Source organism: Macaca fascicularis, chromosome 15 (assembly GCF_037993035.2).
Source record: "Macaca fascicularis isolate 582-1 chromosome 15, T2T-MFA8v1.1".
Classification (NCBI taxonomy): Eukaryota; Metazoa; Chordata; class Mammalia; order Primates; family Cercopithecidae; genus Macaca; species Macaca fascicularis.
Window position 1 is genome coordinate 128,120,497 of NC_088389.1, and position 24,247 is coordinate 128,144,743.

The 24,247-nt window shown below is 49.3% G+C and overlaps 1 protein-coding gene and 1 long non-coding RNA gene across 51 annotated transcripts in view; one reads left to right on the top strand and one right to left on the bottom strand.

Annotated features, from left to right (window-relative positions):
- Positions 1-24,247, bottom strand: part of AOPEP (aminopeptidase O (putative)) — a 365,171-nt gene that overhangs the window by 142,573 nt on the left and 198,351 nt on the right. For 45 of the 50 annotated variants that reach the window (XR_012424981.1, XR_012424970.1, XR_012424969.1 and 42 more), the window contains exon 7: positions 20,561-20,667. The exons of the other annotated variants lie outside the window; for them this stretch is intronic. Coding sequence is in view for 13 of the 45 variants with exons in the window: in XM_074018012.1 (XP_073874113.1) it covers positions 20,561-20,667 (107 nt within the window). In the remaining 32 variants the exon portion in view is untranslated. The remainder of the gene's footprint in view (positions 1-20,560; positions 20,668-24,247) is intronic. 50 annotated transcript variants of the gene reach the window in all.
- Positions 22,919-23,573, top strand: LOC141408693 (uncharacterized). The gene is made up of 2 exons (XR_012424998.1): positions 22,919-23,049; positions 23,452-23,573. It is a non-coding gene; the product is annotated as an uncharacterized lncRNA (long non-coding RNA).

Genomic DNA, 24,247 nt, shown 5'->3' on the forward strand with positions numbered 1-24,247 from the left:
CACTAGCCAGGATTCTACTATTAAGTCAAGAGGTTTGCTACACAGCTTTGGCCTTGCGACATCAGCATCAAGTGTGGTTTTGATTAAAAAAAAAAAACTAAATTAAATGAGTTATTTAGAGGAAGCTTAACTGAATTGTATTAAACATATATTGGGAGATAGAATTAACTTTGGGAGGTATAGCATGGCGTGGATAAAACACAGTCTTGTGCGTAGACACTTGTGCTTGAGGGATGCTTTCTTGGGAGTGAATTATCATTCCAGGGGGTTGTTATGTCACAGACCCTATGGAGACGTCTTCCGTCTATCCAGCGCTGGAATGGCCCACGGGTCGTACCCAAACCTCGGAGGTCACCAGTTGCCATCTGCCCTAATTTCTTTTTCCATGTCTCCTCCAGACAATTGCTGATCAACCCCACCAGGCTACAGCGGTGTTGTGAGACAGCAGAGAACATCAAACCATTTCCATCAGTCTCTCTCTTTTTTAAAATAACTGCAGCCGGGCGTGGCGGCTCATGCCTGTAATTCCAGCACTTTGGGAGGCCAAGGCAGGCGGATCACGAGGTCAGGAGGTCGAGACCATCCTGGCTAACACGGTGAAATCCCATCTCTACTAAAAATACAAAAAATTAGCTGGGTGTGGTGGCGGCGCCTGTAGTCCCAGCTACTCGGGAGGCTGAGGCAGGAGAATGGCGTGAACCCAGGAGGCAGAGCTTGCAGTGAGCTGAGATTGGCCACTGCACTCCAGCCTCAGCGACACAGCGAGACTCTGTCTCAAAAAATAAAAATAAAAATAAAAAAAATTGAGATGTAATTCACATATAGTGGTTTTTAGTATACTCATAAGGTTGTGCAACCTTATGACTTGCACATAAGTTGATTATGTGCAATAAACTTTAGAACGTCATCCACATTAGGATATTTTAATCACCCTAAAAAGAAACTGAATACACACACTGGCAGTCACTCCCCAGTCTCCTTCCCACCTCCACCCAGGCCTTGACCATTAATCTAGAGATTAATGGTCAAGATTAATTTGGGAGATCAGGGTGGGAGGACTGTTTGAGCCTGGTAGGTTACGGCTGCAGTGAGCCATGATCATGCCACAGCACTCCAGCCTCGGGGACAGGGTGAGACCCTGTCTCAAAATAAAAAAACCAAAATAATAAACCTACTTCTTGTCTCTATGGATTTGCCTGTTGTGGACAGTCCACATAATGAAATCATACAGTATGTGGCCTTTTGTGTCCAGCTTTTTCTGCTGAGCATAATGTTTTCAAGGTTCATCCATGCCGCAGCAAATAACAGTAGTCTGTTCCTTTTTATGGCTGATTAACATTCCACTGTATGGATGTAACACATTTTGATCATCCATTCATCTGTTGATGGACATTTGGGTTGTTTTCATTTTGGGCTATGATGAATAATACTGTCATCAACATTTGCGTATGAGTTCATTTCTTTTGGTTATTTAGCTAGGAATGGAGTTGCAGGGTTATATGGTCGCTCTATGCTCAAGCTTTTGGTTATTTAGCTAGGAATGGAGTTGCAGGGTTATACGGTCGCTCTATGCTCAAGCTTTTGGTTATTTAGCTAGGAATGGAGTTGCAGAGTTATATGGTCGCTCTATGCTCAAGCTTTTGGTTATTTAGCTAGGAATGGAGTTGCAGGGTTATAAGGTCACTCTATGCTCAAGCTTTTGGTTATTTAGCTAGGAATGGAGTTGCAGGGTTATATGGTCGCTCTATGCTCAAGCTTTTGGTTATTTAGCTAGGAATGGAGTTGCAGGGTTATACGGTCGCTCTATGCACAAGCTTTTGGTTATTTAGCTAGGAATGGAGTTGCAGGGTTATACGGTCGCTCTATGCTCAAGCTTCTGGTTATTTAGCTAGGAATGGAGGTGCAGGGTTATACGGCCGCTCTATGCTCAAGCTTTTGAGGAACTGCCAGGCTGTTTTCTACAGCAGCTGCACCATTTCACCAACAGTGTACACAGGTTCCAATTTTTCCAAGTCCTCACTAATATTTATTATGTCTTTTTCACTGTAGCCATCCTAGTAGGTATGAAGTGGTATCTCACTGTGGCTGTGATTTGTATTTCCTGATAGCCAATAATGTTGAACATCTTATGTGCTCATTGGACATCCGTATATCTTCTTTGGAGAAATGTCAGCCTAGATAGACCTTTTTTTTTGAGATGGAGCCTCGCTCTGTTGCCCAGGCTGGAGTGCAGTGGCACAATCTCGGCTCACTGCAATCTCTGCCTCTCGGGTTCAAGTGATTCTCCTGCCTCAGCCTCCCGAGTAGCTGGGATTACGGGTGCGCGCCACCACGCCGTGCTAATTTTTTGTAGAGATGGGGTTTCACCATGTTGGCCAGGCTGGTCTCAAATTGCTGACCTTAAGTGATATGCTGACCTCAGCCTCCCAAAGTGTTAGGGTTATAGGTATGAGACACCGCACCCAGACAGATTGATCTTTTATTTTTTTTTTAATTATTATTTTTTGAGACAGGGTCTCACTCTGTTGCCTAGGCTGGAGTGCAGGGGCATGATCTCAGCTAACTGCAACCTCCACCTCCCGGATTCAAACAATTCTCCTGCCTCAGCCTCCTGAGTAGCTGAGATTACAGGTGCCCGTCACCACACCTGGATAATTTTTGTGTTTTCAGTAGAGACGGGGTTTCACCATGTTGGCCAGGCTAGGTCTCAAACACCTGACCTTAAGTGATCCACCCACCTCGGCCTCCCAAAGTGCTGGGATTACAGGTGTGAGCCACCACGCCCGGCCCAGATTGACCATTTTTTAACTGGGTCATTTGTCTTTTTATTGTTGAGTTGTAAGAGTTCTTTATGTATTCTGAATACAAGTCCCTTATCAGATATATGATTTGCAAATATTACCTCCCATTCTGTAGGTTGTCTTTTTATTTTCTTGATGGGGTTGTCTGTCACACAAAAGTTTTTAATTTTGATGCTGTCCAATCTACTGATTCTTTTTCCCTTTGGTTGCTTACGCTTTCAGTGTCCAGCATGTAAGAAACTATCGCCTAATCCAAGATCATGAAGATTTACGTCTACATTTTTTCTACTCATTTTATAATTTTAGCTTTTATATTCGGGTATTTGATCCATTTTGAATCAATATGTTATTATCTTTGATGCTACTGTAAATGATTTTTTGTTTTTTTTGAGACAGAGTCTTACTGTGACCCTCAGGCTGGAGTGCAATGGCATGACCCCGGCTCACTGCAACTTCCGCCTCCCAGGTTCAAGTGATGTAAATGAATTTTTCTTAATTTAATTTTCAGATTATTCTTAGTGTATAGAAATACAGCTAACTTTTGTATGTTGATCCTATATCTCACAACTTTACTGAACGTGTTTATTAGCTCTAATTATTTTTTGGAGGATTAGTTAGGATTTACTCCACATAAGATCATGTCTACAAATAGAGACAGTTTTACTTCTTCCTTTCCAATCTGGATGCCTTGTAGTTCACTTTTGTGCCTAAGCACCCCGGCTCTAACCTCCAGTACAATATTGAACAGTTTCCCTGTTCCTTATTCCTTCTGTCCTCAACTATTGACTTGAAAGGGGCAAGAACTCCTGTAAAGCGGAATTGTACCATCTAGCAGGACGTTCTGCTTTCACGTCTTTGCGGCAGGTCCAGCAGAATACCTGTACAGTTTTGTCATCCATTCTAGATCAAGACTGTTGGCCAAAACGCAAACTAAATGGTAGGAAAAGGGGCACAGGAAGCAAGCAAATACTCTGGAACAAAGTCAGTTTGGCATTACAGGAGAAAGCGCTCACTGGAGGAGAGTGTCTCTGAATGGGCAACTAACGCTCATTAGCTGAGCGTGTAATGTACATAGTGACTCTTCCGATTGGCTGAGTGCAGAAGATATCCTTACGATGGGCAAAGTAAGAGTGGATTATTATGGATTGGCATATGTACATCAATAATTTTGTAGGAAATATTTCATAGTCAAATAGCATTAGAATGAATCAGTGCCACACAGAGCAGCAGTATGGAAGTATGCACGTACACTTACAAAATTTACTTTCCCGATTCACAAGAAAACAGTAGCAGTAATTATCTTTGGGTAAGTGACTACAGAGGTAGTAAATGGAATTTTATACTTTTCTAAACTGTTTGAATTTTCTTACTACGTGCTTTAATTTTTGAAAAAAAAAAAATTAACCAAAGTTAACTAACTGGTGATTATGAAATGCCTTGCTTTTTCATGTTTTTCTATAACAAAAAAAAGACCCTACTAAATGTTATTGCAAAAATGAAACACCAAGTACTGTAAATATGTAATTAGGGGTCTATGGAGAATTCTCTCCCCCTTGGAAAGACCTGAGTCTGACTAACCAGGGAATGGTCTGGAAAAACAAAGAGGAAAGGTTATTTGAGTTCAATTATTCAGGACATGCCTGTCATCTTTGCTGTTTAAAAGAGCTGAGAGCTGAGGGTGTCCCTCTAACAGGAAACAAACTGAGTGGGCAGCTCAGGCGGGTGGAGTTGGCCTTTGAAACAGGAAAGGGCAGGGTCCGTGTCTGGCTAGCTGAGACCTCTAAAGGTTTTCAGAAAATGCTGGCATAGGTAAAGCATCCTCCCATCAGGAACAGGTAGAAACACTCTTCACAGCTCGCTTGTTAGTGCATGTGGTTCAAACAAAACCACCAGACAGAGGAGTGGGTGGGGGATCCCACGTGCCTGAGGGATAGAGGGACACACAGTGGAGACCTCAGGAGAGGCGCAGGCCGACGGTCAGGTAGGAACTCTCGAAGGCCATAAAGGCAAGAACCTTCTTCTGCTCCGGACTGTGGTGAGATTACGAACAGAGGCCAGAGGAGGTTTACACAGACAAGTCAGCAGGCACACGAGGGTCGCCCTTCAGAGGGGCTGGACTAGATGTAGGTTCCAGAAGGGAAGTGTTAGAAGTGCTGCCTGTTCAGTTCTTACCTCTAGCGATTTGCTTGAGCATCTCTGTTTTTTTTTTTTGAGACGGAGTCTCGCTCTGTCACCCAGGCTGGAGTGCAGTGGCCGGATCTCAGCTCACTGCAAGCTCCGCCTCCCGGGTTTACGCCATTCTCCTGCCTCAGCCTCCCGAGTAGCTGGGACTACAGGCGCCGCCACCTCGCCCGGCTAGTTTTTTGTATTTTTAGTAGAGACGGGGTTTCACCGTGTTAGCCAGGATGGTCTCGATCTCCTGACCTCGTGATCCGCCCGTCTCGGCCTCCCAAAGTGCTGGGATTACAGGCGTGAGCCACCGCGCCCGGCCTTGAGCATCTCTGTTGAACTGTCAGGCTTTTTCCTTTTAAGCCTATGTTCTACGTGTGTGACCAGGCACCTTGCACTGTTTTTTGTTTTTTTTTTTAACATTCTTAATTAGTAAAATTAACTTTTTGAACATTCCACCCAGTTACGTTTGTCACGAGGGGAGGGAGGTGTTTCCATGTTCTGGTTGGTAAACAGACAGGAGCAGATGCCTTGTGTGGTCCCCAGGGACGGGCGGCAGCAGGGATAGGGGTGGGCCCAGCCCCAGAGCCTTGCGGACATGAGGGGACGAGCCAGGCTGAGGAAATCAGAACAAGCCAGGAGGGGCAGTGGGGCTGGCTGTGGGGGCTGCGTCCTTGTGCCCTCTGCCACTTGACAAACCTCTTCCAAGTGCCGGAGGACACAGATGACAGCATCAAACATGTGTCAAGTATTTACCTGAACTGTAGGAAGTTGCTCTATTCTATTCTATTCTATTCTATTCTATTCTATTCTATTCTATTCTATTCTATTTTCTATTCTATTTTCTATTCTATTCTATTCTATTCTATTCTATTCTATTCTATTCTATTCTGTTTTTTGAGATGGAGTCTCACTTTGCTGCCCAGGCTGGACTGCAGTCTTAGCTCACTTCAACCTCTGCCTCTCAGGTTCAAGAAATTCTCATGCCTCAGCCTTCTGAGTAGCTAGGATTATAGGCATGCCACCACGACTGGCTAATTTGTGTATTTAGTGGAGACGGAGTCTCACCACGTTGACCAGGCTGATCTCGAACTCCTGACCTCAAGTGATCTGCCGGCCTCGGCCTCCCAAAGTGCTGGGATTACAGGCATGAGCCACCGCGCCTGGCCCTGAAAATATTCATTTTAGATCCACCAAAACAGCAATTCCCTGTGATTTACCTTAACACACGTGTTCTAAATGGTTTGCATGTATTCACTGCATTTATTCCTCACGTCCACCTACAAGGTAGAAACTATTGTGTTATCATCCCTGTTTTACAGCTAAGGGGACTAAAGCTAAGTGTGGTTGAGTAACTCTCTCAAGGTCACACAGCAAATGTGTGTAAAGGTTGAGAATTCTTTATCCAAAATATTTGGAACCAGAAGTGTTTCGGACTTCCGATATTTCTGGATCTTGGAATATTTGCATACAAATGAAATATCTTGGGGATGGCACCCAAGTCAAAATACAAATTTATTTATGTTTCATATATAGTTGGTCTTCCCAGTCCTCAGGTTCTCCATGTTTGCATTCAATCAACTGCAGATTCAACCAGCCTCAGATTGAAAATATAATACTCCAGGGATGTGGAACCACTGGATACAAAGGACCAGCTTTCCCACAAGGCTGACTGTGCATCCTGAGATTGTGGTGGGGGCAGTCCTGGAACCACTGCCCCGAGGATACTGAGTACACGTTATACACACAGCCTGAAGGTAATTTTTCTTTGTTTGTTTTTGAGACGGAGTCTCACTCTGTCCCCCAGGCTGGAGTGCAAAAGTGGCGTGATCTCCACTCACTGCAAGCTCCGCCTCCCGGGTTCACACCATTCTCCTGCCTCAGCCTCCCGAGTAGCTGGGACCACGGGCGCCGCCACCTCGCCCGGCTAGTTGTTTTTTTTTAGTAGAGATGGGGTTTCACCAGGTTAGCCGGAATGGTCTTGATCTCCTGACCTCGTGATCCGCCTGCCTAGGCCTCTCAAAGTGCTGGGATTACAGGCGTGAGCCACCGTGCCCAGCCGCTTGAAGGTAATTTTATACATTATTTTAAATAATTTTGTATATGAAACAAAGTTTTGACCGGGACCCACCATCACATGAGATCAGGTATGAAATTATGAAATTTCCCATTAGTGGTCACGTTGGTGCTCAGGAAGTTTGTTGAGATTTTCAGATTAGAAATTCTCAGCCTGTGGCCGGGCGCGGTGGCTCACGCCTGTAATCCCAGCACTTTGGGAGGCCGAGACAGGCGGATCACAAGGTCAGGAGATTGAGACCATCCTGGCGAACACGGTGAAACCCCGTCTCTACTAAAAATACACAAAAAACTAGCCGGGCGAGGTGGCGGGCGCCTGTAGTCCCAGCTACTTGGGAGGCTGAGGCAGGAGAATGGAGTAAACCCGGGAGGCGGAGCTTGCAGTGAGCTGAGATCCGGCCACTGCACTCCAGCCTGGGAGACAGAGCGAGACTCCGTCTCAAAAAAAATAAATAAATAAATAAAAAATAAAAATAAAAATAAATTCTCAGCCTGTAGCAGACTCAGAACTCATCCAGGCAGCTATTCTCAGAACCCCGTCCTGCCGTCCTGGGTTGAGACCAAGGGCGGGTGAGCTCTGGAGTGGAACCCAACCCGTATCCTCAGATGATGCCTCCCTAAAGCATGGCAGGATCAGGCAGACCTTGGCCAAGGAAGAACATGGGCTGCTGCCTTGCCCTCTTTTCAAACCCTACAAACATCAGGGAACCCCCGAATTTAACCTCTCTTTGGATGGGTCGATCCCTATAGACAATGGGGATGGCTTTACACTGTATTATTAGAAGGCTTCTTCTTTTTTTTTTTTGACATGAAGTCTCGCTCTGTCACCCAGGCCGGAGTGGCATGATCTCAGCTCACTGCAACCTCCACCTCCCGGGTTCAAGCAATTCTCCTGTCTCAGCCTACCAAGTAGGTAGGATTACAGGCGGCTGCCACCATGCCCGGCTAATTTTTGTATTTTTAGTAGAGAGGGGGTTTCACCATATTGGCCAGGCTGGTCTTGACCTCCTGACCTCATGATCCACCCGCCTTAGCCTCCCAAAGTGCTGGGATTAGAGGCGTGAGCCACCGCGCCCAGCCTAGAAGCCTTCTTTTTTTTGATAGCCCGTTTTTGATGCCTGCAAATGAATAACTCAGTCAGATCCTTAGGCCAACCAAGGTCTTCTGAACTTATGCCTCTGTACCTCACATAGCCACCTGATTGCATCTGTCCTCTAGACTCTTTCTCTCTGATCACACGTCATCCCAAACACTCTATTCTCTAGACTCTTTGATCACACGTCATCCCAAACGCTCTGTCCTCTAGACTCTTTCTCTTTGATCACACGTCATCCCAAACGCTCTGTCCTCTAGACTCTTTCTCTTTGAACACACGTCGTCCCAAACGCTGTTCTCTAGACTCTCTTTGATCACACGTCATCCCAAACGCTGTTCTCTAGACTCTTTCTCTGTGATCACACGTCATCCCAAACACTCTATTCTCTAGACTCTTTGACCACACGTCATCCCAAACGCTCTGTCCTCTAGACTCTTTCTCTTTGATCACACGTCATCCCAAACGCTCTGTCCTCTAGACTCTTTCTCTTTGATCACACGTCATCCCAAATGCTGTTCTCTAGACTCTTTCTCTCTGATCACACGTCATCCCAAACGCTCTGTTCTCTAGACTCTCTGATCACACGTCGTCCCAAACGCTCTGTTCTCCAGACTCTCTCTTTGATCACACATCATCCCAAACGCTCTGTTCTCTAGACTCTTTCTCTTTGATCACACATCATCCCAAACGCTCTGTTCTCTAGACTCTTTCTCTCTGATCACACGTCATCCCAAACGCTCTGTTCTCTAGACTCTCTGATCACACGTCGTCCCAAACGCTCTGTTCTCCAGACTCTCTCTTTGATCACACATCATCCCAAACGCTCTGTTCTCTAGACTCTTTCTCTTTGATCACACATCATCCCAAACGCTCTGTTCTCTAGACTCTTTCTCTCTGATCACACGTCATCCCAAACGCTCTATTCTCTAGACTCTCTGATCACACGTCGTCCCAAACGCTCTGTTCTCCAGACTCTCTCTTTGATCACACATCATCCCAAACGCTCTGTTCTCTAGACTCTTTCTCTCTGATCACACGTCATCCCAAACGCTCTATTCTCTAGACTCTCTGATCACACGTCATCCCAAACGCTCTGTTCTCTAGACTCTTTCTCTTTGATCACACGTCGTCCCAAACGTTAGGTAATCTTCCCAGAACTCTACTTGCATTATGTCATTCTTGGAACTTAAAATACCTCACCATTACCCGGAGGATCACATGCGAGTTCTTGAATTTGGCATCTGAGGAGCTCCATGACAGTCTAGCCTTACCTGGCCCACCTTCAGTCTCACGGGTTCTTTTTGTGGCTGTCCTCTCCAGCAAGTCCATTCTCATGTTAATGTCCACATCCACAATCCATTCCTTTTTATGCCTACCAGGCTTTGCTCCTTGAATTCCCCTCCCTCTGCCTCTTCACCAATCTCAGTGGTATCCTTTCTTACTATCCCAGCTCACGCCTCACATCCTCTCTGTAGCCCTTTCTAACTAAACCTGTCAACAGTCAACTCTCCATTCTTAAACTCTGCGGATGTAGCCTAGGATTACCTATCTACCTTGTGACCAGTATTTCGGCTCTCCAAATAATGTATAAAGAACCTCAGGGACAGAGATCATGTCTACGAGATTCATTTTTCAGCACTTACGGGGCACCCTCTCCGTGCCAAGCACTGTGGTGCACTGAGAAACACGACATGGTCCCTAGGGACGAAAGTCTACAGGTCAGAAGAGAGAGATGTATTAGGTTGGACCACATGAAATTGTTTTTGGCCGGGCGCGGTGGCTCACACCTGTGATCCCAGCACTTTGGGAGGCCGAGGTGGGCCGATCACGAGGTCGGGAAATCGAGACCATCCTGGCTAACATGGTGAAACCCCATCTCCACTAAAAATACAAAAAATTAGCTGGGTGTGGTGGCGGGTGCCTGTAGTCCCAGCTATTCAGGAGGCTGAGGCAGGAGAATCGCTTGAACCCAGGGAGGCAGAAGTTGCAGTGAGCTAAGACCACGCCACTGCACTCCAGACTGGGTGACAGAGCGAGACTCCGTTTCAAAACAGAAATTATTTTTATAGGGCGAAAATGATCAAATCTTGACAATTTAATGTGGTAAACATAAAGAGAATTATGAAATCATGTAGTCAGAACAGAGAGGGACAGAGAAGAGAGCCTAGGAGTGCAGAGAAGGGACGGCAGCTTACGTTAGGAAAAGGTCTGAGACTTTCTGGGAAGGCAATGCAGCCTGTGCTGAGTCACAGTGATGAGTCATAATGATATGGAATTATGCAGCAAGGCAAGGATATTCTAAATAGAGACAACATTTTAAAAAGGCATGGAGGTAAGAAAGAGCAGGCAGATGGTACGAGCTATGGCTGAATTGGGTTCCGCCAAATTTATATGTTGGAGCCATGTCCCCTGGTACCTCAGAATATGACTGTCTTTGGAGACAGGGCAGTTGAGGGCTTCAAGGGGTGGTTAAATTAAAATGAGGCTGTCAGGGTGGGCCTATTCCAATGTGACTAGTGTCCCTCAGGAAGAGCAGATTAAGACATACAGAGGGACACAAGGGACATGCAGACGCAGAGAAAAGGTCACGTGAGGACACAGCGAGACGGTGGCTGTCACACTGTGGAGTGTGTATTTGGTTTTTGTCCTCATTTCCCAGCATATAATTCCTAAAATCCTCTGGATCTTCACAATTTTGCCTTTGCATGCTAATGAGTGGATGGGTGGCTGGCAGCCCCTAGGTAGCCTCAGGAGGAGCTGTCACCAGAAAGACCAAGGCAGCATTAGACGGCTGGGACTTGCAGCCCCGCCCCCAATCTCCAGGGAGGGGATGGGGGTAAAGGTCAAGTTGACCACCAAAGGCCAGTGGTTTGATGAATCATGTCTGTAAAACGAAGCCTCCATAAAAACCCAAAAGGACAGCGTCGTGAGAGCTTCTGGACAGCTGAACACGGGGGGGGCACATCTGGGGCGCGCAGGGAAGCCTCACACCCCTTCCCTCATACCTCACCCTGCGCATCTCTCCACCTGCATCCCGTGTAGTATCTTTATAATAAATGAGTAAATGTGTTTCCCTGGGTTTCGGGAGCTGCTCTAGCAAATCCCAATGCACCAGCCGTGGGAACCCCAATTTATAGCTGTTGGTCAAAAGCACAGGGTAGACAACCTGGGGGAGGTGGAGGGCAGTCGGGGGAACGCGCCCTCACCCTGCGGGATCTGACGCTCTGGACAGTGTCAGAATTACACTCAACCAGGGGACACCCAGCTGCTGCCCACTACAGAAGTGATTGCTTGCTTGGTGTGTGGGGAAACTTCCCACACATTTGGCCACAGAAGTCTTCTGTGTTGATGGCTGTGGGGTGAGAGCAGATGAAAAGCAGTTTGTTTTTTCTGCTCAGTGACTGCAAGCCAGGGAGTGAGGGCTCAGAAGAAACCAAATCTGTCAACACCTTGATGTGGGGCTCCTGGCCTCCAGACTGTGGGAAGATAAATCTGTGCTGGCCTTTGGTCACTTATTATGGCAGCCTGAGCTGACTACCACAGTAGAGGTCTCTGAGCTACCCGGAGGGAGAGGGTAAAGCAAAGAACGACAAGAGATGAGATGGGGGACAGAGGTGATGTGCAGGGACTCGCATGCCACACCAAGGGGCTTGAAGATTTTCCTGCAGGTGAGGGGAAGCTTTTGGAGAGTTTTAGCAAGGAGGTGGCAGAACCATGAGGTTCTTGTACGGAGAACTCTCTGGTGGCAGCAAGGAAGGGCAAGACCAGAAGTAGAAAGCACTCCGGGGCTGCTGGACTGCTACAAGCACGTGGGGAAGAGACAGGGGGTGGTATTGGGGTGGAGAAGAGGGGTTGAATTGAGGAAATCCTGAGGAGATGAAATTGGCAGTTGTTAGCAATGGCTCCCAGGGGAGGAGTGAAGGAGAGGCAGGAACTGGAGCTCCCAGGCTCTTACCCTGCTGTGGGTGGACCTGTGCCACCAGTTCAACACTATGGGAGGGGAGCAAATGAAGCGAGGTAGAGGGGATGACCAGTACAAGATGCCTGTGGGGTAATCAGGAGAGATGTCAACAGGGAGTTAAGCATTCACACTTGGTCTTTAGAGAGAGTGCAGCTGCCAATGGAGACTTGGGAGCCTTTGGCTTAAAAGGGGGTATGGCCAGCCATGCCCACACCCCACCTGTGTGCACAGCAGCCCTTGGCATGCTCTCTGCGACTCTTTGTCAGAGGGTGGCCCTGGGCTTGCCTGAGCCTGTCTTTCCCATGAACACAAGCGGCTGGAAGCACCTGGGACTGTACAGTTCTCCAACCAATGAGATGAGTGCAGGGCACATGCACCCTGAGGGTCCACTGCCCGATGGGAACAACCGAGGGTGACCCATGCTTCCTGCAGAGTAACCCTGCGTGACCCGGCCTGATGTCACGGCACCATGGCTTGGCCTCCTCTTCTCACTTCCATTTTCCTTCCCTTTCCACCTCCTGGGAACATATATATTAGTCTGTTCCTGAATTGCCATAAATACCTGAGACTGGGTACTTTATAAAGAAAAGAGGTTTAACTGGCTCACGGTTCCGCAGGTTGTACAGGAAGCATGATGCTGGCATCTGCTCAGCTCCTGGGGAGGCCTTAGGAATCTTACAATTACGGCAGAAGGCGAAGGGGAAGCAGGACATCTTACAGGGCTGGGGCGGGAGGGAGAGAGTTGGTGGGGGAAGGTGCCACACACTTGTAAACAACCAGAGCTTGTGAGAACTCACGCATGATTGTGACCACAGCACCAAGGGGGATGGTGTTAAACCATGACAAACTACCTCCCACCAGGCCCCACCTCCAACACTGGGGATTACAATTCAGCATGAGGTTTGGGCAGGGACACAGAGCCAAACCGTATCGGAACAATTCCTAGTGAATCTCTGTCCCATATGCCTTGCATCAGGGTCTGCACCTGGGGAACCCCACCTAAGACGGGGGTTCAGAGGAGACCAGTCTGGGAGGACATGCAGCCGAGTGTGGAGGCCCGAGGAAGACCAGCTCGGAAGACGCGGGTAGGCAAAGGGCAGACCTTGAAGGAGATGGAGGAGGAATGACAAAGGGGCAAGAAGAGTCAGGCGAGGGACTGCCACAAAAGCCAGTGACAGAAACTTCCAGAAGAGCTGTCAACAGTACCAAACAAAGCAGAGAAGTCTCATAAGATTAAAAATAAAATTTGCTTCCAGAATCTGGTGACTGTCAGGGTACAATGCGCCAAGGAAAAAACAGTTTCCCTACACTGGTGAGAGCAGAAAGCAGATTCCAGGACTGGCAGTTTTAAGAGCTGTGGGAATGGAGACAAGTGTTTGGCTAATTAGATGAGTGTGCAGCAGTTTAAAGGAGAGATTATTACGGATAGGAGAGGCCGGGCACGGTGGCTCGCCCCTGTGGTCCCAGCTACTGGCGAGGCTGAGGCGACAGGATCACCTGAGCCCGGGAGGCAGAGGCTGCAGTGAGCCGAAGCTGCGCCACTGAACTCCAGCCTGAGCAACAGAGCTAGACTCTGTCTCCAAAAAAAAAAGATAGGAGAAGTGTGAGCATAGTTAGCAGAGAGAGGGAGAGGAAAGGAGGGAGGGCTGAGGACAGAGGGCCGTGGGTGGCAACGGAGCCAGGTCCTGGTGGAGGAGGGCCCCAGGTAGCTGGTGCACTGGGCAGGGGCCCCGGGACATTTCCCTTTTGGAGCTTGCCCCACCAAAGCAGATGAAACTGAGATTTTCCTGTCTCCTTACCAGACTCTTCCTTGAAACCCGCAAGCTTTGAATTTAAAAATAAGATGGTATGAATCAATAAAAATGTAGCTAATTAAATTCAGGTATGAATGCCGTATTAAAATAGAAGGATATGGCTGGCTTTCATCAAGAGAATTTTTTAAAAAGGACTGCCTGCCCTTCTTGGTCGGCAACAAGACCCCACCAGGTAATCCATCAAAAAGAAGCTCCGGTGACACACAAAGGTGACTGGACACTTATTCTAGGCTCTCACCACCGTCATGCCTGTGGGTGCCCCCAAAGAACTACTGTCCCCCCTGACAGGACACGGTCCAAAGTGACGAGCGCCTCGTTTTCCATTCCTCCTTCCCCTTCTTCCTCAGGGGCAGAGGGTTCAATTCTACAAAACTGTCAAGCCACAGGCACTTCTAGCTCTACCCTGAAACTAGCAATTCATCTTTAGCCACATCAAGGCAGACAGGATGTCACTTGGGCACTGAGAGGTTGGGGTAGATACGGATGTAGCTGTGTTTACAGAATCAAAAGAAGAGCGTGGCTGACGGCCTCCATTTTCCCAGCAGAGCAGGAGGCAAGAGAAGGCAGGGGGAACAGGAAGGTGTGGAATAAACACTGAAGGCCTGGGAGAAGGGAGCTGGCCCAGGAAGAGTAAAAGGATTTATTCTCGGCCCTGCTAGAGGCTTCCGATCTCGAGAGAGAGGAGCAGCAGAGGAAGGGGAACCCGGGGGCTGGAAGCGAGTATACGACTGCATCCAGGGATGCTCCAAGGAGGACAGCTTTCCCACGAGGCAGGCTGGGGTCCCTGCGAATACACGTGTCCCCACATGCAGGTGGAAAAGACTGCTGTGTTCTTTGGGGATTAGAAATAAAAATTTTGAGCAAAATTTTAGAGGTGAAAACATCAAGTATATGGAGAAGGCTTACACACAGAAGACTTAATAAAAAACGTCTTCCTGCCGGGCGTGGTGGCTCATGCCTGTAATCCCAGCGCTTCTGGAGGCCCAGGCGGGGAGATCATGAGGTCAGGAGATCGAGGTCAGGAGATCGAGACCATCCTGGCTCACAGGGTGAAACCCTATCTCTATTAAAAACACACACACACACACACAAACTAGCCAGGCGAGGTGGCGGCGCCTGTAGTCCCAGCTACTCGGGGGGCTGGGGCAGGAGAATGGCGGGAACCCGGGAGGTGGAGCTTGCAGTGAGCCGAGATCGCGCCACTGCACTGCACCGCAGCCTGGGGGACAGAGCGAGACTCCGTCTCCAAAAAAAAAATAATAATAAAATAAAATAAAAATAAAAATGAAAAAAGGCTTCCTAGTTTAAGTGGAATGTACAGTGCTTCGGCATCACACGAGTTCACAGCACTTGTGGCATGCAGGGTTTATTTGGCTGTGGATAGGGTTCCATACTTGGGGTTTTTCCCCTGTTATTAAGGGATGTTTTTGCGATCAAGGGATGAGGCATTCAGGAGGAAGGTTAGGGAAAGATGCTGGCATTTATCTAGTATTGTATCAAAGTGGAGGCAGCAGCTAAGATTAAGAGTTCCATAGACTCCTGCCTGTCAGCACCTCCTTAAAGCGATACATTTTAATGTTTTTCTCAGCAGGAGCTTGACTTTAACAATGAATCCAGACAAAAAGGGAAGACATAATAAATCACAAACGATAAAAACCAACAGAGATTTCTTCTGACCCTGCCACCTTAGCTCTTCCATCCCTGGGGCCTGTCACAGTGTGCTGACTGAAAGCACTTAGGCAGAAGCTGCCGGAATCCAGCTGCACCCTGGAGACAGGAGGCATGGCAGGCCTTTCAGAAGCCCCGTGCATCTCCGGCTAGAGCCGCCACCGCTGCACAGGTCAGGAGGGGACCTTGTAGGCAGGGGACGGATGACAGGAGAGAGCTGAGCAGTGGCAGGGCAGAAAGGAACACTGAAAGCAGACTGCCTGGGGAAGAGTTCTGTCCGGGGCCAGAGAGGAGAGGAAGAGTCTGGGAGAGTCCTTGGGGTCTCATGTGTGGAAAAGACAACTTCAATAATTAACAAATGAAAAGTGGCATGTGATCCCTGACATTTCGAAACTAAGCAGATCGTCTTGCCTCAGAAGTCTGTAGCCACATTACAGGCTCTCCAGCCAATGAAGGCTGAGAAGGCCAGGAAAACACAAGAAACCTGTAACGAATGACTTACCAGCAAGTCAATCTCAGACACATCTGATGCAAAGGAAGCACAACAAAGTCCATCTAAGAAACATCTGGGCCGGACACAGTGGCTCAGCCTGTAATCCCACCACTGTGGGAGGCCGAGGCGGGCGGATCACCTGAGGTCAGGAGTTCGAGACCAGCCTGGCCAACATGGTGAAACCCCGTCTCTACCAAAAATATAAAAATGAGCCAGGCATGGTGGCACCTGCCTATAGTCCCAGCTACTTGGGAGGCTGAGGCAGGAGAATCCCTTGAACCCAGAAGGCAGAGGTTGTAATGAGCAGAGATCACGCCACTGCACACCAGCCTGGGCAACAGAGCAAGACTGTGTCAAGAAAAGAAAGAAAAAAAAGAGAAGAAAGAAAAGAAAAGAAAAGCAGAAACATTTGGTGAGACCGCGACTCAGTGGGTGGATGGAAGGCACAAATGGAAAGCTGTTCTTATCAATTACTGAAATTAATAAATCATTGCCAAACAAAATTTTAGTTTTTCTCTTCTCACTTTGTTAATGCTCCACTATCTATAATCAAGAGAATGTTGAGTTTTCCTTTTTCTCAGTATCTTTTAAAATAATAAGACACATGCTTCATGTGTGAAAAGACAAAAGACGCCTGGACTAAGCATACATTTCACCCTGACCTGTATGTCCTTCCAGAGCCCAAGATTCCTGCAGGTTTCTGTTTTGTTTTGTTTTGTTTTGTTTTAAATGCAACTAAATGCTCTCTCAGTTCCCTGAAGACAGGAATGTGGTATAGGGAAACAGAAGAGTTTCAGTCCCTGGGTTTAAATCCCTGTTCTCTTCTTTATCAGCCAGAGGAGGTTAGACATCTTATTCAGTCTTTCTGAGCCTTGGGCCATTGAAGTGGAGACTGTTAACCTGCCAGCAAGAGAGGTGAGGAAGGACTGGCTACAGAGGCAGAGGGAACTCAAGGAGAGTAAGACACACAGAAGCCAGGAGGAGAAAGTGCTTCAAGGAGAAAGCATTTTTAGGAGACTGGTCAGACATGTTGAACAGTGTGGCAAAGATCTCAAGAGAAGTTTCCACTGTGTCCGCCAACATGTGGAAACCTATTGAGACATAAACTCAGACTTTTACATTGTTCTGGTCCATCATTTCAAGACCATGGGGCATCTTGGAAGAAAAAACAAGATAGCACCTCTGATTGTTTTTAAGGGACTTCTTTCCCAAGGTCTCGTTGAAAACAAAATCTGAGAACAAATTTTTACAAGTCTGGTTCTTCCTTTTACTTTCAATAATTTCCAGGTTCTCTGAGTCCATTTCAGGGAGAATTCTAGGGGATGGGAGTGAACGAGACTTAGACTATATAATTCAGGGCAGGTTCGGACACATTTCCTCCTCATTGTAAGTGCATCTGATAACAGTATTTTCCTTACTGATGTGCAATAAGCCTTTCAAATGCAGTCAATTCATGGTTAGCCTAAATTTAGGCAAACAAAATTTCTGAACACTAAGACAAAGAAAAGCAAATGCCATAAAAAGCCGTCTAGCACAAAGGTCTAAAAATACTAGATTGTTCTCCCAGCTCCACACACAAAGGAAAAGATCTTGGCCATCAGAAGCTGGGCTGACTCAGGCTCCAGGGAAGCCAGAGATGAGGCCCTCCTCGTGTGTGAACCGACTTCCCAGGGTGCGGTCTAACTTGCTTACAAGTTGGAAACACAGTTCATCAAAACTCATCTTCATTATGATACCTCTACCCCCCACTGAAGGACTACGGTTATGCAGAACCAAAGGGATCAAAGGGACTTAGAGACGTGGAGAATGGAGATGACCTCTCAGGTGGAGGGCCCGAGCCTTTGAGGGTGAAGGGATCTGCGCAGTGAGGCGGCTCGTCGGTAAGCATGCTCCTGGGCGCCCGACTGAAAGCAAACCTCTCTGGCCCTCATGTCCCTCTGCTGCCTTTCCAGTTCTGCTTCCTGGGCCAGCACAACCGTCTCACGGAGCCTACAGTCACCAGCCCCGCTTCCTGTCCACTTCAGCCTGGCTTCCTTCTCCACCACCCATGTCGTCCCACTTCTCTCTCCTTCACCCCCTTCATCCCCCAGGCAGCTGCCAACATCAGCCACTCCCACCTGCTTGCCTCAGCTTCTTTTCTGGCCTCCATGGCCCTGGAGCCCTGATTTTCTCTGGGGAAACACGTAACGGTTTCCCTAGATTCCTCTGCTGGCTCCCCCTCTTCCCCGTGACCTCTTCTCTCACTCTCCTCTCTCCCTGGGGATTCCACTGTGTTCAGGATTTAAGGGGTTTTATAGGCTCAATGTTCCAGCCTCTCCAGTGAGCTCCTGACTTGCAGTCTCCTAAGTTCATCCTATTGAATATCTGTTGGTCATCACAAACTTAACACATGCAAAGCTGGAAACTTCACTTTCCTTCCAAGCTCCTCCCCATGTCTTTACCATCACATAAATGGGATCACCATCTACCCAACTGTTCAACTCAAAAAACCTCAAAGTCATTCTGGATACATTCATTTTCCTCTTCTCCACATTCAATCAACCAAGGCCTGCTGGTTCCATGGCCAAAACACATTTCAAATAGGTCTGCGTCTTGCATCTGTCACCGGCACCCCAGGGCCTCTCGCATGGACTACTACTGCGAGGCTGCAACCGTTCTGCTGGCTTTCCGTCGGCTGCCTGTGGTGCTCTCCACACAGCAGCACTGCACAAACACTGAGCAGATCACACACCTTCCTGCCGAAGGCCCCAGAGCAGCTTCCGAGAACCTGGAGAAAGGCTCGTGGGACCTGGCTCCTGCCTGCCTCTCTTGCCCCTGCCCTCAGTCCCCTTTCCAGCCACACTGCCCTTCTTTCTATCCCTAAGGCACACTAAGGCTTTTCCCGCCTCAGCCAGGCTACGTACAAGGCAGCTCATTTTCAGAGAGAAATCCCCCCACCTCCTGATGTGCCACCCTCCAGTCAGTATGGACATCACCGAGCAGTCCGCTCACAGCGCTGCGCACCACCTGTGACCGGCCAGTACATGCAGCAATGTCCCTGCTAAGTGGAAGCTCCATGAGAGCAGGGGCCGTGTCCACGGTGGCCACAGGGGCAGCTGTCCTGCCTGGCTCAGTCAGCACTGGCCGAGGGAACAGATGCTGGAACAGTGGCTTTGAGGCGGGAACACAGGTCTCCTGGCTCCTGGCCCGCTCTACTTCCCTCCACTAGATCTGCCTTTCCGAAACAATGGATGAGTCAACTTGGGAGGCCGCCTTAGCGTGCAAGCGCAGGGAACTTTGCCGTGGGAAGGGTGCAGCTTGCCACACCCGACGTTCTGCAGTGCTGCACAGAAGTCCCGGCCAGCTCTCTCCCACGGGTGCATTTGCGTTAGGCTTCAGTCACAGGCGAAGTGGGGGAGTTCGTTTAAAAACAAACCAAAAAGCAGAACCGTCCAAGGCAGGCTTCTGCCCGGGAAGGTACTCCCAGCACTTTGGGAGGCCGAGGTGGGCAGATCATCTGAGGTCAGGAGTTCAAGACCAGCCCAGCCAACACGGTGAAACTTCGTCTCTACTAAAAACACAAAAATAAATGAATAAATAAATAGCTGAGCGTCATGGTGGGCGCCTGTAATGCCAGCTACTCGGGAAGCTGAGGCAGGAGAATCACTTGAATTTAGGAGTTGGAGTGAGCAGACATCCGCCACTGCACTCCAGCCCGGTGCCAGAGTGAGACACCATCTTAAAAAAAAAAAAGAAGGGGCGAGGAGAGGAGCAGTTCCTGGATGGCCATCCCTCCCCACCTGTCTGATGGCGGATTCCAAGCATCTGACTCTATTCAAGAGGAGGGGTGGACGGAAGCTTCTGTTGCCACAGCAACCGCAGTGCTCCCGGAGCCTAAGCACCAGGTTTCAGATAACCATTTTACAAAGAAAAGGAGCGAAGCAGAGAGGGACACACGTGGAAAAATGGCACGAAATAATCCTGCACATGCCACAAGCCACAGTCTACAAACAAAACTCAGGAGCTGGCCATGGAATCCTCCTGCACGGGGGGCAGCAGAGGCTTCCTGCCGGGCTACGGTGGAAACAAAAGGGCCCATTGACACACACATCTGTGACCACTAAACACTTAGGAATCAATATTTTCCTAAAGATTTTTTTCCCCTTTGGCTTTACAGGGTTACTGTCTGCCAGGCTGCCAAATCCCAACCCTCGCCACGTCCGCAGCCACCACATAAAGTGACTATTAGAACTTCAAACGAAGGATCTGACCCCCAGAAATGGCCTCATGCTAGTTTTTTCCTAAACAGTCACCAGGAAAATGTCGGAAGGCAAATCAAAACACACACCCTGAAAGACTTAGAACATAACCGTCCCATCTCGGGGGACGAGAAGCCCGCCCGGCTCAATTTAAAAAGGAAACCCAGCAGATGTCATCAGTGGCAGGGAGATGTCTGGAAGGAAAGAAGGAACGAGAGGGCTGCAGATCACAACGCAGTTTTACCTTAACACCTGCATCTCCGTGGGGGAGCTCTGCATCTCATCCTGGAGGCGACGCCAGCGCAGGCAGGCCCTCAGTTCCTGCTGCTCCCGGGCCTCGTGGGGGGCCAGCTGCTCAGACACAGACACAGACACACATGCACAAAACACCGTCACTGTTGTGGTGCTGGTGAAATGGCTTGCTTGGTTTCAATGGGGGACAACATAGCCTGCCCCGTGCTCTCACCTTGCTTCCATCAGAACCCTAAAGGCCACCGGAGCCTCTTAGTGCCTAAAACAACCAACCAACCGCGCACGCTCGCTTGTGCTGCTGGCAGTGGAGCCGGGCCTGCTGTTCGGCGGCGGTTGCCTGGTTCGGGAACCCGCCCATCCCACCAACACACACCTGGTCTGGACAGCGTGGGCTTCCCTTGCGGCCATTTCCACTTGGATCTGTCCTCTTTTCCCGCTTTGTCTTTCTGCACAGGAGGGAAGGCCCCACCGTTCCCCTCTGACGTTCCCCAGCCCTCAATTTTGTTAAGGACTGTTTCCAGCGGGGCCTGCTAATGCAACCCAGATGGTTCTGTGTGCACATAACTACAAGTGCTGCCTGGACTGACTCTGGGGGAGGGGAGGCCGTCACACTGCCCTACTGAGCCAGAACCCACTGCCGTCCCATGGTGTGCTCACTGGGCCACACGGCCCGGACCTCTGTGAGGGAGGGCGGGCAGCAGAGCACCCACTAGGGACGGAAGACGTCTATCCACGGGTGTTTCTGGAAATCAAACGTTCCTGATAATTGCTTCAACAGATATCTACTGAGTCTCTGCCAGGCCCTGGCGACAATACAGACAGGGCCTCGGGGAGCAGCCAGGGGAGGGAGAGATGGCAGGAAAACTAACATGAGAGAGCGGGTGACGGGAGAGGTGACGGGGGAACCCGGATGCCCCCTTGCCCACCAGGGCTTCCTGAGGAGGGGGTGGTGGCAGCGCTGGTGCTCAGGGAGGCAGGAGTCGGCCGGGGAGGAGGGATTTCGGGAAGAGGGAAAGCACTTGCAGGGCACGTCGGGCCAGGCAAGGGTGTGATGTGCTTAGAGAACGGCAAGGCGTACGTCAGACCCAGAGCAGACGACCGTTCTGGGAGGGAGTGAGGTGCAGGGAAGCTGGCCGAGGCCGGATGATCCTCAGACCCCACGTGCCTGCTGTTACGGACTGAACTGCGTCTCCGCAAAATATACGTGTTGAAGGCCTTACCCCGGTGTGACTGTGTTTGGAGACAGGGCCTTCAAGGAGGTCATTAAGGTTAAGTAAGTCATGAGTGGGGCCCTAATCCTACAGGGCAGGTGTTCTTCTAAGAAAAGGAAGAGCTAACAGAGTGTTCTTTCTCTCTGCATGCCAGAGGAAAGGCCGTGTGAGAACGCAGAGAAAAAGCAGCTTCTGGCCGTCTGCAAGCGAGGAAGAGTGAGGGACCTCACCAAAAACCAACCCTGTTGGCACCTTGGCCTTTGACCTCCAGCCTTCAGAACCGTGAGAAATAAACGTCTGTTGCTTAAATCACCCAGTCTCTGGGATTTATTATGGCAGCCCGAGCACACTGCTACGCCTGTGAAGGCATTTAGACTTTCTCCAGGTTGATGACAAGCTACACCATCCAACCTTGCGACTGACTCAATTCACAGATCCCTGCGGATGCCTCTCTGAGTGGATGGTGGTCTCCATCTCCCTGGGATTTCACACGTCCCCGCACCCCACCCCCAGCCCCGCCACGCTTCCTACTGCTCAGTGCTGCAGGGCACAGTCTCCCAGGCAGCGAGGTGACCCCGGTGACCCCGTCACCCTGTGTCCTCATCCCTGATCTCTGGTGGGGCCTGCGGGCCAAGAGCAGCCCGGGAGGTGGCACACCCACCCCTGCCCCACAGGGTGCTCCCCCACTCCCTGGACGGTCTGAGGCTGGCACTCGCCAGGGCCAGCAACAACTCAGTCTCGCCACTGAAGGGAGAGGTCAGCCTGGCGGACGTGCTCTGGAAACGTCTCAAACTTTGTGCTGGAATCTAGAACGGCCGTTTTGCCTCAGGGGTGCTCATGTTTTCGCATCTTGAAGAGTTACTGCACGTACCTCCGAGGATGATGAGGGGCTGACCCCTATCATGTTAAGGGAAAGGAGCAACAGAGAAAGCTCAGCTCCTGCTGTCCCTTTAGGCTCACAACAGAAGCCACAAAGGCTTTCTGGGCCCGCCCAGGCCTGTCCTCTCCTACCTCGGAATTCTGACGATACTTGGTGTTTACTTCTCTTTGCAAACTTATCAGTCAAGAGGCAGGACCAAGCCAGCAGACGAAGGAGTGGCCTCCTAGAAGTCTAGGCAGAGGGAAGGCTAAGGAGGAGCACTCTGGGGATGCAGAAGATCAAAGCCGGAGGTGTCATGATCAGACGCCCGGAACGCATGACAACTCCAGGACCAGCTCAGATCGGATCGTCTCCGAAGGGAGGCACTCCGGGGAAGAGATGGTGATAGAGGTACATTCACATTAAACCCCTGCTGCATGCCTGTGTGTAAGGCGGAGGGAGACACAGAGAGGAAGGCAACAGGTATTTCTTGCACACTCTCCACGTGTCGGGCACTGTGCTAAGCTCCTTCACACCTGATCCCATTCACCCCGCAAGCTTCGGCATTCTAATATCCATTCTACAAATGGGGAAACGGAGGTTTGGGGAGGCTACCTAACCGACCTACACTCAGAGCCGGTGAACAGCAGAGCCAGGACCGGAAGTCAGTCTTTCTGACTCGGAGGTTTGGGGAGGCTACCTAACCGACCTACACTCAGAGCCGGTGAACGGCAGAGCCAGGACCGGAAGTCAGTCTTTCTGACTCGGAGCCCAGAGCCTTTTCTGTGTCTGTCATGTGGCCTCTCCTCACAGGACTCCATGTAGCAGCGGACACTGATGAGAACACTGCTGGGTCCAAGGCCAGGGTAAGAAAAGCAAGACCCAGCTCCAATTTGAAGCAGTCATAGTCCAGGTACGAGGATAAGGAAATGACATAGTAGAAGGAAAAGAAAACAGAACAATAAGTTTAAAAAGGTAAGTACCACGTATCGTGAGAACCCACAGTGTATAGGAGGGCAGTGCTGAATTGTGAGTCAGGTAATCAGTCTGGGCTATCTAGAGAAGGTGACCTCCAGCTGGTTAGTGAAAAATAAATAAGATTTCAACAGACAAAGGATCTTGAACAATATCATGCAGGTATGCACAAACCTGGGAATTTTGGAAAATGCCAAATAGCACAGTGTATAAGGGACAAGGATGACAGGGGAAAAAGAGTGACCCGCATATTAGGAAGTTGAGGCTGAACATGGTGACTCACACCTGTAATCCCAGCACTTTGGGAGGCCGAGGTGGGCGGATCACGAGGTCAGGAGTTCGAGACCATCCTGGCCAATATGGTGAAACTCTGTCTCTACTAAAAATACAAAAATTAGCCAGGTGTGGTGGCGTGTGCCTGTCATCCCAGCTACTCAGGAGGCTGAGGCAGAACAATCGCTTGAACGCAGGAGGTGGAGGTTGCAGTGAGCCAAGATCGTGCCACTGCACTCCAGCCTGGGCGACAGAGCAAGACTCTGTCTAAAAAAATAAATAAAATAAAATAAAATAAAATAAATAAAATAAATAAATTAGGAACTTGAAAGTAAGCACAAGGCAGTTCAGCTGCTTATTA